This window comes from Oryctolagus cuniculus, chromosome 9 (assembly GCF_964237555.1).
Source record: "Oryctolagus cuniculus chromosome 9, mOryCun1.1, whole genome shotgun sequence".
NCBI lineage: Eukaryota > Metazoa > Chordata > Mammalia > Lagomorpha > Leporidae > Oryctolagus > Oryctolagus cuniculus.
Genome location: NC_091440.1, coordinates 67,698,574 through 67,713,663, shown reverse-complemented (window position 1 = coordinate 67,713,663; position 15,090 = coordinate 67,698,574). Strand labels below are relative to the sequence as shown.

Sequence of the window (15,090 nt, the reverse complement as noted above, 5' to 3'; positions counted from 1 at the left end):
GGGAAAGGCTGTTATGAGGTGGCTATGTCTTGGTGGATGGCAGGAATTTTATCAGGCAGAAATGATAGTGATCATCCTGCCCAATATGATACTGGGCTCATTAAATGATACTTCAGGCTCCAAACACAAAGAAAAGATAAGGAAATGCAAAGATTGTTTTCCTGGTGTAGCTAGTTTAAGCTGTGTTTAGGTGTTGAAATGTTTCATCATACTCCTTAAAAATGTGCAAGTATTACAGGTTAATCAGCACTTTAAAAAATCTAAGAAAAATTTTGCAAGTACACTCACTTGTCTTCCAATTCAAAAAGAAAAAGAAAATAACACATCAAGACTTCACACCAAGAGCTCCCAGGGAGTAACAAGTGCTGACAGGTTTCTAAAGACCAGTTCTGCTGAACAGGAGGGAAATCACCTGCCAAACTTCTTATGCAGATGTCCTTAACCAAGCATGATAAAGCACATAACAGCAAACACCACACCCAGTGCCCAAGTGAACTTTATTCCAGGTCATGTGGGTTCTTCTGGCTGATTTGTTTCTCTAAAAATCATTTACTACCCCTCTAAAGCTGCCTTCGGCCTCCACTTCCCATCCGCTTAGGGAGACATTCTGTCAACTTCAACCCCTGGGCCCTTCCTTGGGACTTATATTTTTGGACTACCCTAGCCTGGAAGGGGAAATTCTCTCTCTTGCAGTTCCCTGCACTTCTGTCTGAATGTGTAATATCCCTTTGCTTTAAATAAATCCTGCTTTTCTGCACAGCTCTACCTACATCTCCTGGTTGTATTCCTATATTCAGGAAAACAAGAACTTGAACTAAGCCTTGCTGGGGATTTCTCCAAGGGCAGCAAGGGCTCTTGATCCCCACAGCAAGCGTTTTCTTTCTCTCTCTCCTCATACTGTTCAAAAACTACCAAGGAAAGTTACCTCTTTTTAAAATGCTATTTGAGGGGCCGGTGCTGTGGCACAGCGGGTTAAAGCCCTGGCCTGAGGTGCAGGCATCCCATGTGGGTGCCAGTTCTAGTCCTGGCAGCTCCTCTTCTGATCCAGCTCTCAGCTATGGCCTGGGAAAGCAGTAGTACATGGCCCAAGTCCTTGGGCCCCTGCACGCGCATTGGGGACCTGGATAAAGCTCCTGGCTCCTGGCTTTGGATTGGTGCAGCTCCGGCCATTGCAGCCATCTGGGGAGTGAACCAGTGGATGGAAGACCACTCTCTCTCTCTCTCTGTCTCTCTCTCTCTCTCTGTAACTCTTCCAAATAAATAAAATTTTTAAAAAAATAAATAAATAAAATGTCATTTGAATAACTCTTTCATCAGTTGTATATCACCTATTTTATTCCACACAGGCAGAAATCAGAACCTACATTTATTTCAAATACAAATTCTACCTAATTCCAAAAAGGGGTTTTGCAAATTTTCAACAAAACTGATGTTATCAGCCAAGATCACTAATAGAAGTCAAAGTTTTTAGCCAACAGCCATTTTTTCTTCTTTTTCCTTAACTAAAAGTACATTTGAATCAGAGATGTTCTATGGTTTTGCCTTAATTTCAATTCCAAGAAATATGCTTGTTTAAACATACCTACATGATATTAGAATCAGGGAATGGTTTTGTGAAATTATTTCTCCTTTCATTGTTAGTAACCAGCATTGTGAAATTCTGTTGTGATAACAAACAAAGCCTCACTTTTCCATGTACTCAATCTGTCTGTTCTCTCACCTCTGACCTCTGCCACCACTCACTACAGAGCCAGTGACATAGATGTCCCTAGCTTGTGCAATCCAAGTGCAGCAAGCAGCTACCTGGAGCAGGGATGCCAGTGTCTTGCCTTGTTTGCTGCTTTCAACCCAAGACTGGAATACTATTGGTCTGACCCACCTCTACAAACAGCAGTGATTTGTCTCTAAAATGCTGTTCTCAAGAGGCCAAAGATTCCTAGATAATTTCCCCAGGACAAGAGCTGTGTGGACACTTTCTTTCTTTATTCTTTATTTTTTTTAAAGATTTATTTATTTGAAAGGCAGAGTCACACAGAGAGGGAGAGGGAGAGGGAGAGGGGGAAAGAGAGAGAGAGGTATTCCATCTGATGGTTCATTCCCCAATTGGCCACAACAGCCAGAGCTGCACTGATCTGAAGCCAGGTGCCAGGAGCTTCTTCTGGGTGTCCCACATGGGTGCAGGGGCCCAAGGACTTGGGCCCTCTTCTACTGCTTTCCCAGGCCATAGCAGAGAGCTGGATTGGAAGTGGAGCAGCCAGGTCTTGAACTGGTTCCCATATGGGTTGCTTCAGGCCAGAGCATTAACCCATTGCGCCACAGCACCAACCCCTTTATTCTTTATTTTTATTGTTTTTAAAGATTTATTTGAAAGGCAGAGATAGAGAGAGGCAGAGGCACAGAGAGGTCTTCCATCTGCTGTTCACTCCTCAAATGGCCACAATGACCACAGCAGAGCCAATCCAAACCCAGGAGCCTGGAGCTTCTTCCAGGTCTCTCACATGGGTGCAGGGGTCCAAGGAGCTGGTCCATCTTCCTCTGCTTTACCAGGCACATTATCAGGGAGCTGGATTGGAAGTGGAGTAGCCTGGACTAGAACTGGTGCCCATATGGGATTCTAGCTCTTCAGTGGTGGCTTTACTGCTGTGCCACAGAGCTGGCCCCTCTTTTATTTTTAAAGATTTATTTATTTATTTGAAAGGCATAGTTACAGAGAGCGAGAGACAGAGACAAAGACAGAGAGATTTTCCATCCATTGTTTCATTCCCCAAATAGCCACACTGTGGCTGAGGATAAGTCAAATGGAAGCCAGGAACCAGGAGATTCCTCCAGGTCCCCCATATTGGTGCAGGGATCCAAGTACTTGGGCTATTCTCCACTGCTTTCCGAGGCACGTTAGCAGTTAGCAGGGAGCTGGATCAGAAGTGGAGCAGCCAGTACTCAAACTGGCATCCCCATGGGATGCTGGTGCTGTATACTTTACTTACTATGCCACAACATCAGCCTCCACACTGTCTCTTTTGTTTTATTTTTTATTGGTTAATTTTACAGACAGAAAGTAAGAGACACAGAGAAAGAGATCTTTCATCTGCTGATTCAGCCCTTAAAAGGCCTCAAACTCCAGAGCTGGGGCAGGTGAAGTCAGGAGCTCAGAACTCCATCTGAGTCTCTCACATGGGAGAAAGCATTCAAGTACTTGAACCATCTCCAGCTACCTTCCTAGGTGCATTAGCAAGGAGCTGGCTCATAAGCAGAGGAGCCAACCCTCCAACTGAGGCTCCACTATGGAATGCTGGTGTTGCAGATACCGCTCCAGCAGCCTTGCAGAGCGAAGTCATTCAGAGGGGTCCCTGATGTTGTTATTCTATGATGGGGATGTACAAAAGGTAAAGGGATTCACTAAAGGTCACAGGGACTTTTACACAAGCATCTGGGCTTGTGTTCTAATCTTTAACAGAACTGGGGCAGTCCTCAGTTATATTTTGAGTCTCATTTTTCCTAGCCTGCAAAAGCCACGGCCCCAGGGCACAGGGCCAGGCCTTAAGCCCTCCAGGCTACTATTAACTGCAGGTTCTGCTGCAAGACCTCTTCCCTGCCTCTTAAGTTTGTCACATGTCACTCTGGGCAAGGCATCTAAAATCCCTGGTTTATTTCTGTGATTCAACCACTGTCCAGAAGCATGTGTTATGAAGCACTGGTTCTGATAATGGCCTCATTATCAGGCCCTGACACCTTCATAGCATCACTTGGGTTTTTTTTTTCTAATTTTAACTTTTATTTAATAAATATAAATTTCCGAAGTACAGCTTTTGGATTACAGTGGCTTCCCCCCCACCCCTGCCTTAGCTCCCCTCCCACCCGCAATGCTCCCATCTCCCACTCCCTCTCCCATTCCATTCACATCAAGATTCATTTTCAATTATCTTTATATACATAAGTTCAATTTAGTATATATTAAGTAAAGATTTCAACATTTTGCACCCACACAGAAGCGCAAAGTGTAAAGTACTGTTTGAGTACTAGTTATAGCATTAATTCACATTGTGAAACACATTAAGGACAGAGATCCTACATGGGGAGTAAGTGTACAGTGACTCCTGTTGTTGACTTTAACAATTTGACAATCTTGTTTATGGCGTCAGTAATCACCCTAGGCTCTTGTCATGAATTGCCAAGGCTATGGAAGCCTTTTGAATTCGCCAACTCCATTCTTATTTGGACAAGGTCATAGTCAAAGTGGAAGTTCTCTCCTCCCTTCAGAGAAAGGTACCTTTTTTTTCTGATGGCCCGTTCTTTCCACTGGGATCTCACTTGCAGAGATCTTTCATTTAAGTTTGTTTTGTTTTGTTTTGTTTTTTGCCAAAGTGTCTTGGCTTTCCATGCCTAAAATACTCTCATGGGCTCTTCAGCCAGATCCGAATGCCTTAAGGGCTGATTCTGAGGCCAGAGTCATAGCATCACTCTGGACTAGGTCTTTTCAGTTGTTCAGTAACATAAGTCAAGTCTGATATTTAAGTCATCAATCTGTGTCCATATCACTTAAATTACATTGGCATCTACACAACGCTATATGCAAACAAGGCTGAAAGTTGTATAAGAAAATGACACCAGGTTTTAAGAAAGAAAACAGTTTATAGAATAAAATAAAAACAGGGCTTGCGCTACAGTGTAGTGGATTAAGCTGCTGCCATATGGGCTCAGGTTTGAGTCCTGGCTGCCGCACTTCTGATCTGGCTCCCTGCTAATGTGCCTGAGAAAGCAGGGGATGTCAAGTCTTTGGGCTCCTGAACCCATGTGAGAGACCCAGAGGAAGCACCTGGCTCCTGACTTCAGGCTGGCCCATCTTCAGCTGTCAACAGCCACGGGGGGAGTGAACCAGAGGATGAATGATTTCTCTCTCTCTCCCTCTGCCTCTCTGTAACTCTGCCTTTCAAGTAAAATAAATAAATCTTACAAAAATAAAAAATAAATTTAAAACACAAAGGCCTAAGTAAAGCAATTGGAAGCCTGAGTATGAATGTGCATTGAGCAGCCCTCTCAAGTAGACTAGCCAATGTTAACTTTGTCTTAGGGCACTGAAGAAAATTAGTTTATTCCAGGTGTATAATAGTGTACTTGAATATTTTCAGTCATTTAATAAAAATACCAAAGAATTGTAGCTACCACCTATAGAATTCATGGTGAGGGGCCAGCGTTATGGCACAGTGAGTCAAGCCCCTGCCTGTGACACAGGCATCCCATATGGACATGGGTTTGAGTCCCAGATGCTCCAGTTCTGATCCAGCACCCTGATAATGTGCCTGGGAAAGCACTGGAGAATGGCCCAAGTGCTTGGGTCCCTGTAGCCATGTAGGAGACCCAGAAGAGGCTCCTGGCTTCCTAACCATTTGGGGAGTGAACCAGTAGATTGAATATCTCTCTTTCACTCTGCCTTTTAAATAAATAAATAAATCTTTTAAAAAATCAGTAATTAAAGCCGACTTGCAGTTAAAAGTTTTCAACAGAGTACTTTCTGGAATGTCAATGGTGTGTCAAGATTTCCTTTGGGGAGGGAAATTGGGAGTTACTATTAATTGCTGCAATAAGTGGATTTCTTTTTTTTTAAGATTTATTTATTTATTTGAAAGGCAGAATTACAGAGGCAGAGAGCTGACCTTCCACCTGCTTGTTCACACCGCAGATGGCTGCAATGGCTGGAGCTGCAACGACCCGAATCCAGAAGCCAGGAGCTTCCTCTGGGTCTCCCAGGTGGGTGCAGGGGACCAAGGACTTAGGCCATCTTCTACAACTTTCCCATGACATAGCAGAGAGTTGGATTGCACGTGGAGCAGCCAGGACTTGAACTGGCATCCATATGGGATGCGGGCACTGCAGGCAGCAGCTTTACCCTCTACGCCACAACGCTGGCCCTTGGATTTTATTTGTTTTCATCAGTATCACCGCAGCGCTTTGGTATTCAATTATACCCCTAATTTAAAATTAAAGCCTTAGCGGACCAGCAAGACTAATCAGATCAAAGTCTTCAGTGACACCTCCAGCCCTGCCACAAGCCCTGGAGGTTACCCAAAGCCTGCCCTCAGAGGAGCCCTCAGGGAACCCAGAGGAAGGGCAACCAGTCCAAGGCCATTGCCAGGCCTTCTAACTGTCTGGCTCCCAGGGAGCGGAGCCCAGGGTCCACAGTGCGCGCAGTGGCTCCGCGCCGACATCCGCTTTCCTGGCACGCGCAGGCTGGCGGCCCAGGCGGCGGCAGTGGTGGCTGCAGGGGCCCTGGCCCTGGCGCGGACTGTGCGGGAGGGCGTGAGGGAGGGCCGGCAGCGAAGAACGCGAGTATAAGCGACCGTCCCAACTGTGGAGGGGAAGCCTAGCGCTGGCGCTGGAGCCCGAACAGGACGCGGCCAAGAAGGCGACGGTGCGGGGCAACGTGACCTACCCGGGCGGCGGGGAGGCGGCCAGCCCTCTGCACACGTGACGCGGGGCCCGTGTGCTGGCGCTGGCGTGGCCGGTCGGACTCGGCGGAGGCGCTGGGCTCCTGGCGCTCTTCCCTCAGCGACCAACTGGCTGGGGAGCGTCGTCCTCCTCTGCCCCAGGAGGTGCAGCTGGGGTGCCCCATGGCGCTTCTGAATGTAGAGTCTCCCCTGCGGAGTGGGCTGCTGGGAAATACGACCTGGAAGCCGCTACCTCGACCTATTCCTCGCCAGTCCTCATAGGACACGCGCCTCGCTGGGCTCCGTAACGGCCAAACTGGTTTGCATCGCAGCTTCGGGCTCAGGGCGCCCAGCTTTGGCCTGAAGCTGGAATCTTCTCGCAGCGCTTCGTGTGCTGGGGGAAAGAGGAGGTAAGGTCCATTATACTGTGTTGAACTCCAAGTCTGGACTTGGTGTTGGGCGGACTGCTGTTGGGATGCAAGCACCACCGCATGGTAGCTCTGGGACTTTAAACGCTGCACCTATCATCCACCATGTCCCCAGGTGGGGATGGGGATGCACGCCAGAGTCCCGGGCGTGCATTCCAGCTTCAGGAGTGGGTAATGGCTAACAGGCCTCCTGCGCTTGCGCTTGCAGCGACCTCCGGAACGAGGCCGCAGAATCTTTCGCCTCTGCCTTTGCCTCACTGGTGCTCTACCCTGTGGAGCTGGAGAAGTGCCGCCTTCAGGCCATGCAGGAGATGGAGACTTCGGGGAAGATTGTCAACAGCCAGAAGTAAGTGCCGCTCCCAGGAACCAGCTCCGCTCTGTTGCCTTGGGGTAGCCAGTGTGGTTTTCACTGTATTGTGCTAAAATGAAATCACACATGCCAAAGCAGATTGATCTGCTCTGTCTCTAGATGTGGCCTACCTGCAAGGGGTCCGAGCTCTGAAAACAGTCAGCAAAACCTTGAAAGCCTAGCACATGGAACATGTGGGTGGGTCTGATGTGCCTTTCCTTCCAAATTAATCGTCCAACACACAAGAGGTTAATACATTGAGATTTATCTGAAGGCCCAGTGACCGTCTGTGCGTGCACCTGGCTACCCAGTTGCTTGCATTGTTTTTTCTAAAATGCAGGCTGACTGCAGGACAGTGCAAAGCACATGCAGCTTCAGTTTGAACAAGAGAAGTAGTGAAGCGATTAGTAGGGTGTGGACTGACGAGCGTGGGACACTGTCCGTGTACTGGAAACTGTGTGTAGGTGTGCCTGTGTGCCTGACTGGCTCCTGCCTCTTCCTGGTCTTAGGTTTGATTCTCTAAAGTGAAAAGGAAGTCTGTGTTGCAAGCAGTGTCTTTCTCCTGCAGGAAAGCTCCCCCGCAAGCCAGCTCTTCTAAGAAACGCATGTGTGTGAGAGTCTGCCTCAGCCCCTGGACAGCCCCCCTCACATCTTTCAGTGGCACAGAGCCTAGACCACCAGGAGGTAGGAAACCAGGGCCAAGAGTGGAGGCCACCCTGATTTCCTGCTGATATTCAACACTGGTGAACCTTTAGGACCCTGGAATGTGGGATTTCCCTTTGTGGTTTTGCTTCTAGTTTGGAGAAAGGTGGTAGGGGGCCTCTGCATAGGGCAGACAGGGGGCTTTTGGAAATCTGGAAGGGTGGTCCGGGAGCAACAGTGGGAAGCTGGCATTTAAAGGGTCAGGGAATCAGCTCAGGTCTTCCTGCTTGGGGAAGGATCGGCCACCTGAAGTGCAGACACTGCTCTGTGAAGAGGAAACACTGTCAGGGCTGGGGTGGGGGTTGTGTCTTCTGAGTGTCCTGAACTCTCAGACAAGTCTTCCTGGCTTTTCCTTACTCTTGAGCCTTCATCGGGATGCAGGTTCAGTCTTGCGGTGACCCACATGAGGTAGGATGACTACTTCTTGGATGTGTGTGCATCCCCCCTGTGCTCCAGTCTGGGATTGCAGCTTAGTCATTCCACCCAAAACACTTGAGTGTGCACATTTGCACTGCTTCACCTGCCCCTGGGGCCCTCACACCCTCTTCTTGCCCTCTGTGTTGCTGAGGTCAAGGAGGTTATTGGGGGAACTAGCGAATCTTTGCAATGCCATGACTTTCTGGTTAAAAATTTACCCTGGCATGGAAAGCCAAAACACTCTGGCAAAAAAAAAAAAAAAAAAAAAACCCACCTACATGAAAGATCTCCACGAGTGAGATCCCAGTGAAAAGAACAGGTCATCAAAGAAAGGAGGAGAGAAAATCCACTTTGACTATGACCTTGTCTAAATATGATCAGAGTTGGTGAACTCAAAAGGCTTCCGTAGCCTTGGCGACTCATGACAAGAGCCTAGGGTGATTACTGATGCCATAAACAAGAGTGTCAATTTGTTAAGTCAACAACAGGAGTCACTGTGCACTTACTCCTCATGTAGGATCTCTGTCCTTAATGTGCTGTATATTGAGATTTAATGCTATAGCTAGTACTCAAACAGTATTTTTCACTTTGTGTTTCTATGTGGGTGCAAACTGTTGAAATCTTTACCTAATATATGCTAAACTGATCTTCTGTATATAAAGAGAATTGAAAGTGAATCTTGATGTGAATGGAAGGGGAGAGGGAGAGGGAAAGGGGAGGGTTGCTGGTGGGAGGGAAGTTATGGGGGGGAGCCATTGTAGTCCATAAGCTGTACTTTGGAAATTTATATTCATTAAATAAAAGTTAAAGAAATTAATTAATTAATTAATCTTGCTTAAAAAAATTTACCCTGGAAGTTCTGTGATGTGCATGGTTGCTCCAGGTTGGGTTTAGGGCATGGAGGAATGGCTTAGGAACCTATTTTATTTATTTTTTTGAAAGCATTTTTTGACTTATTTGAAAGAGTGGCAGGGGAAGAGAGAGACGAGAGCAAGAGCAAGAGAGAGAGAGAGAGAGGTCTTCTATTTGTTAGTTCACTCTCCCAAATCTGCATCAAGTAGGGCTGGGCCAGGCCAAAACCAGGAGCTCGTGCTGGGTCTCCCAGGTGGGTGACAGAGACTCGAGCATTTAGGCTCTCACCTGCTGCCTCCCAGGGTACCATGAGCAGGAAGCTGGATGGGAAGCAGAGGTGAGACTCTGTCCCAGACACCCCAATATGGAATGTGGAGGTCCCAAGTTGTTGCTTGAGATCTGTGCCACGATGCCTGCCCCAGAACCTAGATTTACTTAAATCTTACCTTGCCACTACACAGAAGATGAACAGTGTGTATTTTGGGGCAGTGTTGGTGGGACTCTGGGAAAATCTGTCAGTATTTTTGGCTTTATTTTATTTGCCACTGTGTGTGTCTTATCCTGAGGTGCTGTAACAAGACACTGTACACTGGTGGCTTAAACAACAAGCATCTCTTAGAGCTCTGGATGCTAGGAAGTGTTAAGATCAAGGCAGCGGCAGACCCTGCGCCTGGTGAAGGCCCAGGTCCTGGTTCACAGATGGTGCCTTCTCTGTCTTTATGCGGCAGAGACTGAGCCAGCTCTCTGCTTTCTCTGCTTTTTGTAAAGATGAATTGTGTTGTTGTGGGCAATGGATGTATTCATTTTTTTAACTTTTATTTAATGAATATAGATTTCCAAAGTACAGCTTATGGACTACATTGGCATCCCCCTCCCCCCCGATGACTTCCCTCCCACCCGCAACCCTCCCATTTCCCGCTCTCTCTCCCCTTCCATTCATATCAAGATTCATTTTCAATTTTCTATATATACAGAAGATCAGTTTAGTATACATTAAGTAAAGATTTCAACAGTTTGCACCCACATAGAAACACAAAGTGAAATATACTGTTTGAGTACTCGTTATAGCATTAAATCTCAATATACAGCACATTAAGGACAGAGATCCTACATGAGGAGTAAGTGCACAGTGACTCCTGTTGTTGACTTTACAAATTGACACTCTTGTTTATGGCATCAGTAATCTCCCTATTCTCCAGTGATGAGTTTCCAAGGTTATGGAAGCCTTTTGAGTTCTCCGACTCTTATCTTGTTTAGACAAGGTCATAGTCAAAGTGGAGGTTCTCTCCTCCCTTCAGAGAAAGGTACCTCCTTCTTTGAAGACTTGTTCTTTCTACTGGGATCTCACTCACAGAGATCTTTCATTTAGGTTTTTTTTTTTTTCAGAGTGTCTTGGCTTTCCATGCCTGAAATACTCTCATGGGCTTTTCAGCCAGATCCGAATGCCTTAAAGGCTGATTCTGAGGCCAGAGTGCTGTTTAGGACATCGCCATTCTATGAGTCTGCTGAGTATCTCCCTTCCCATGTTGGATCACTCTCCCCTTTATTTATTCTATCGGTTAGTATTAGCAGGTACTAGACTTGTTTATGTGATCTCTTTGACTCTTAGTCCTTGCATTATGATCAGTAGTGAACTGAAATTGATCACTTGGACTAGTGAGATGGCATTGGTACATGCCACCTTGATGGGATTGAATTGGAATCCCCAGGTATGTTTCTAACTCTACCATATGGGGCAAGTCAGCTTGAGCATGTCCCAAATTGTATATCTCTTCCCTCTCTTATTCCCACTCTTATGTTTAACAGGGATCACATTTCAGTTAAATTTCAACACTTAAGAATAACTGTGTATTACTTACAGAATTAAACCAGTCATATTAAGTAGAACAGACAAAAAAAATACTAAGAGGGATAATGTATTAAGTTGTTCATTAACAGTCAGGGCTATGCTGATCAAGTCACCGTTTCTCATAGTGTCCATTTCACTTCAACAGGTTTCCTTTTTGGTGTTCAGTCAGTTGTCACCGATCAGGGAGAACATATGATATTTGTCCCTTTGGGACTGGCTTATTTCACTCAGCATGATGTGTTCCAGACTCCTCCATCTTGTTGCAAATGACTGGATTTCATTGTTTCTTACTGCAGTATAGTATTCTAAAGAGTACATATCCCATAATTTCTTTATCCAGTCTAGCGTTGATGGGCATTTGGGTTGGTTCCAGGTCTTGGCTATTGTGAACTGTGCTGCAATAAACATTAGGGTGCAGACCGCTTTTTTGTTTGCCAATTTAAATTCCTTTGGGTAAATTCCAAGGAGTGGGATGGCTGGGTCGAACTGTAGGGTTATATTCAGGTTTCTGAGGAATCTCCAGACTGACTTCCACAGTGGCTTGACCAGTTTGCATTCCCACCAACAGTGGGTTAGTGTCCCTTTTTCCCCACATCCTCGCCAGCATCTGTTGTTGGTAGATTTCTGCATGTGAGCCATTCTAACCGGGGTGAGGTGAAAGCTCATTGTGGTTTTGATTTGCATTTCCCTAATTGCTAGTGACCATGAACATTTTTTCTTGTGCCTGTTGGCCATTTGGATTTCCTCTTTTGAAAAATGTCTATTGAGGTCCTTGGCCCATCTCTTAAGTGGGTTGTTGGTTTTGTTGTTGTGGAGTTTCTTGATCTCTTTGTAGATTTTGGTTATTAACCCTTTATCTGTTGCATAGTTTGCAAATACTTCTTCCCATTTTGTCAGTTGTCTCTTCACTCTCCTGACTGTTTCTTTTTCAGTACAGAAACTTCTCAATTTGATGCAATCCCAAATGTTAATTTTGGCTTTGACTGCCTGTGCCTCCTGGGTCTTTTCCAGAAATTCTTTGCCTGTGCCAATATCTTGAAGGGTTTCTCCAATGTTCTCTAATAACTAGATGGTGTCAGGTCATAGATTTAGGTCTTTAATCCATGTTGAGTGGATTTTTGTGTAAGGTGTAAGGTAGGGGTCTTGCTTCATGCTTCTGCATGTGGAAATGCAGTTTTCCCAGCACCATTTATTGAATAGACTGTCCTTGCTCCAGGAATTGGTTTTAGATCCTTGATCAAATATAAGTTGGCTGTAGATGTTTGGGTTGATTTCTGGTGTTTCAATTCTGTTCCATTGGTCTATCCATCTGTTTCTGTACCTGTACCGTGCTGTTTTGATTACAACTGCCCTGTAGTATGTCCTGAAATCTGATATTGTGATGCCTCCGGCTTTGTTTTTGTTGTACAAGATTGCTTTAGCTATTCGAGGTCTCCTGCGTCTCCATATGAATTTCAGCATCATTTTTTCTAGATCTGAGAAGAATGTCTTTGGTATCCTGATTGGAATTGCATTGAATCTATAAATTTCTTTTGGGAGAATGGACACTTTGATGATGTTGATTCTTCCAATCCATGAGCATGGAAGATTTTTCCATTTTTTGGTATCCTCTTCTATTTCTTTCTTTAGGATTTTGTAATTCTCATCGTAGAGATCTTTAACATCTTTGGTTAAGTTTATTCCAAGGTATTTGATTGTTTTTGTAGCTATTGTCAATGGGATTGATCTTAGCAGTTCTTTCTCAGCCATGGCATTGCTTGTGTATACAAAGGCTGTTGATTTTTGTGCATTGATTTTATATCCTGCCACATTGGCAAACTCCTCTATGAGTTCCAATAGTCTCTTAGTAGAGTTCTTTGGATCCTCTAAGTAAAGAATCATATCGTCTGCAAAGAGGGATAGTTTGACTTCTTCCTTCTCAATTTGTATTCCTTTAATTTCTTTTTTTTGTCTGATGGCTCTGTCTAAAACTTCCAGAACTATGTTAAATAGCAGTGGTGAGAGTGGGCATCCCTGTCTTGTGCCAGATCTCAGTGGAAATGCTTCCAACTTTTCCCCATTCAATAGGATGCTGGCCGTGGGTTTTTCATAAATTGCTTTGATTGTATTGAGGAATGTTCCTTCTATACCCAATTTGCTTAGAGTTTTCATCGTGAAAGGGTGTTGTATTTTATCAAATGCTTTCTTTGCATCTATTGAGATAATCATATGGTTATTCTTCTGCAGTCTGTTAATGTGGTGAATCACATTGATTGATTTGCGAATGTTGAACCATCCCTGCATACCAGGGATAAATCCCACTTGGTCTGGGTGGATGATTTTCCTGATGTGTTGTTGTATTCTATTGGCCAGAATTTTATTGAGGATTTTTGCGTCTATGTTCATCAGGGATATTGGTCTATAATTTTCTTTCAGTGCTGCATCTTTCTCTGGCTTACGGATTAAGGTGATGCTGGCTTCATAGAAAGAATTTGAGAGGATTCCATCTTTTTCGATTGTTCTGAATAGTTTGAGAAGAAATGGGATTAGTTCTTCTTTAAATGTCTGGTAGAATTCAGCAGTGAATCCATCTGGTCCTGGGCTTTTGTTTGTTGGGAGGGCCTTTATTACTGTTTCAATTTCTGTTTCAGTTATAGGTCTATTTAGGTTTTCTATGTCTTCATGGTTCAATTTTGGTAGATTGCATGTGTCCAGGAATCTATCCATTTCTGATAGATTTTCCTGTTTGCTGTCATACAAGTCCTTGTAGTAATTTCTGATGATTCTTTTTATTTCTGTGGTGTCTGTTGTTACGTTTCCTTTTTCATCTCTGATTTTATTGATTTGGGTCTTTTCTTTTTTAGTTAGTTGGGCCAATGGGGTGTCAATTTTGTTTATTTTTTCAAAAAACCAGTTCCTCGCTTGGCTGATTTTTTGTAATGTTTTTTTGGATTCAATCCTGTTAATTTCTTCTCTGATTTTAATTATTTCTCTTCTCCTACTAGATTTGGGTTTGGTTTGCTGCAGTTTTTCTAGGTCCTTGAGATGCGCTGAAAGCTCATTTATTTGGTACCTTTCCAATTTCTTGATATAGGCCCCTATTGCTATAAACTTGCCTCTCAATACTGCTTTTGCTGTATCCCATAAGTTTTGATATGTTGTGATGTTATCCTCATTTACTTCCAGAAAGTTTTTGATTTCTCTTTTGATTTCTTGAATGACCCATTGTTCATTCAGGAGCATGTGTTCAGTCTCCATGTGTTTGCATAATTTCCAGGGTTTCCTGAGTTGCTGATTTCCAGCTTCATTCCACTGTGGCCTGAGAAGCTGCATGGTATGATTCTAATTCTTTTAAATTTGCTGAGACTTGCTTTATGGCCTAGTATGTGATCAATCCTAGAGAAGGTTCCATGCACTGCTGAGAAGAATGTGAAGTCTTTAGATGTAGGATTGAAAGTTATGTAGATATCTGTTAGATCCATTTGGGCAATAGTGTTGATTAAATCTGCTGTTTCCTTGTTGATCTTCTGTCTGGATGATCTGTCTATTTCTGAGAGTGGAGTATTGAAGTCCCCCAGTACTATTGTATTTTAAGTCTCTTAACATATCTTTTAAGTCCCTTAACATATCTTTTAAATAGACCGGTGCCCTGTAATTAGATGCATATACATTTATAATAGTTACATCTTCCTATTGAATTGAACCCTTAATCATTATATAGTGCCCCTCTTTGTCTCTCTTAACAGTTTTTGTATTAAAGTTTATTTTGTCTGATATTAATATGGCTACACCTGCTTTTTTTTGGTTTCTGTTGGCATGGAATATCTTTTTCCAACCTTTCACTTTCAGTCTGCATGCATCTTTGTTAGAGAGATGTGTTTCTTGTAGGCAACACATAGTTGGGTTGTGTTCCTTGAGCCAATCAGCCAATCGGTGTCTTTTAACTGAAGAGTTAAGTCCATTAATGTTTAATGTGACTATTGATAGGTAGTGACTTTGCCATGACATTTTCCCGGAGATATTTTCTAGTATATGCTTTGAGCTTCCCATGCTCTTTTACTGGTAGGTGTTCTTCCTTTCCCTTCTTTCATA

The 15,090-nt window shown here is 44.2% G+C and overlaps 1 protein-coding gene across 9 annotated transcripts in view; it reads left to right on the top strand.

Annotated features, from left to right (window-relative positions):
• The window catches only part of LOC138843801 (uncharacterized), an 83,901-nt gene that overhangs the window by 29,993 nt on the left and 38,818 nt on the right, over positions 1-15,090 (top strand). The window contains exons 2-4 of one of the 9 annotated variants that reach the window (XM_070048846.1): positions 5,678-5,745; positions 7,059-7,196; positions 7,768-7,883. In XM_070048846.1, the coding sequence (XP_069904947.1) occupies positions 5,678-5,745; positions 7,059-7,196; positions 7,768-7,883 (322 nt within the window). Of the gene's footprint in view, positions 1-5,624; positions 6,833-7,058; positions 7,197-7,767; positions 7,884-15,090 lie in introns of all 9 variants that reach the window. The other 8 variants (XM_070048849.1, XM_070048844.1, XM_070048847.1 and 5 more) reach the window with 8 other exon arrangements.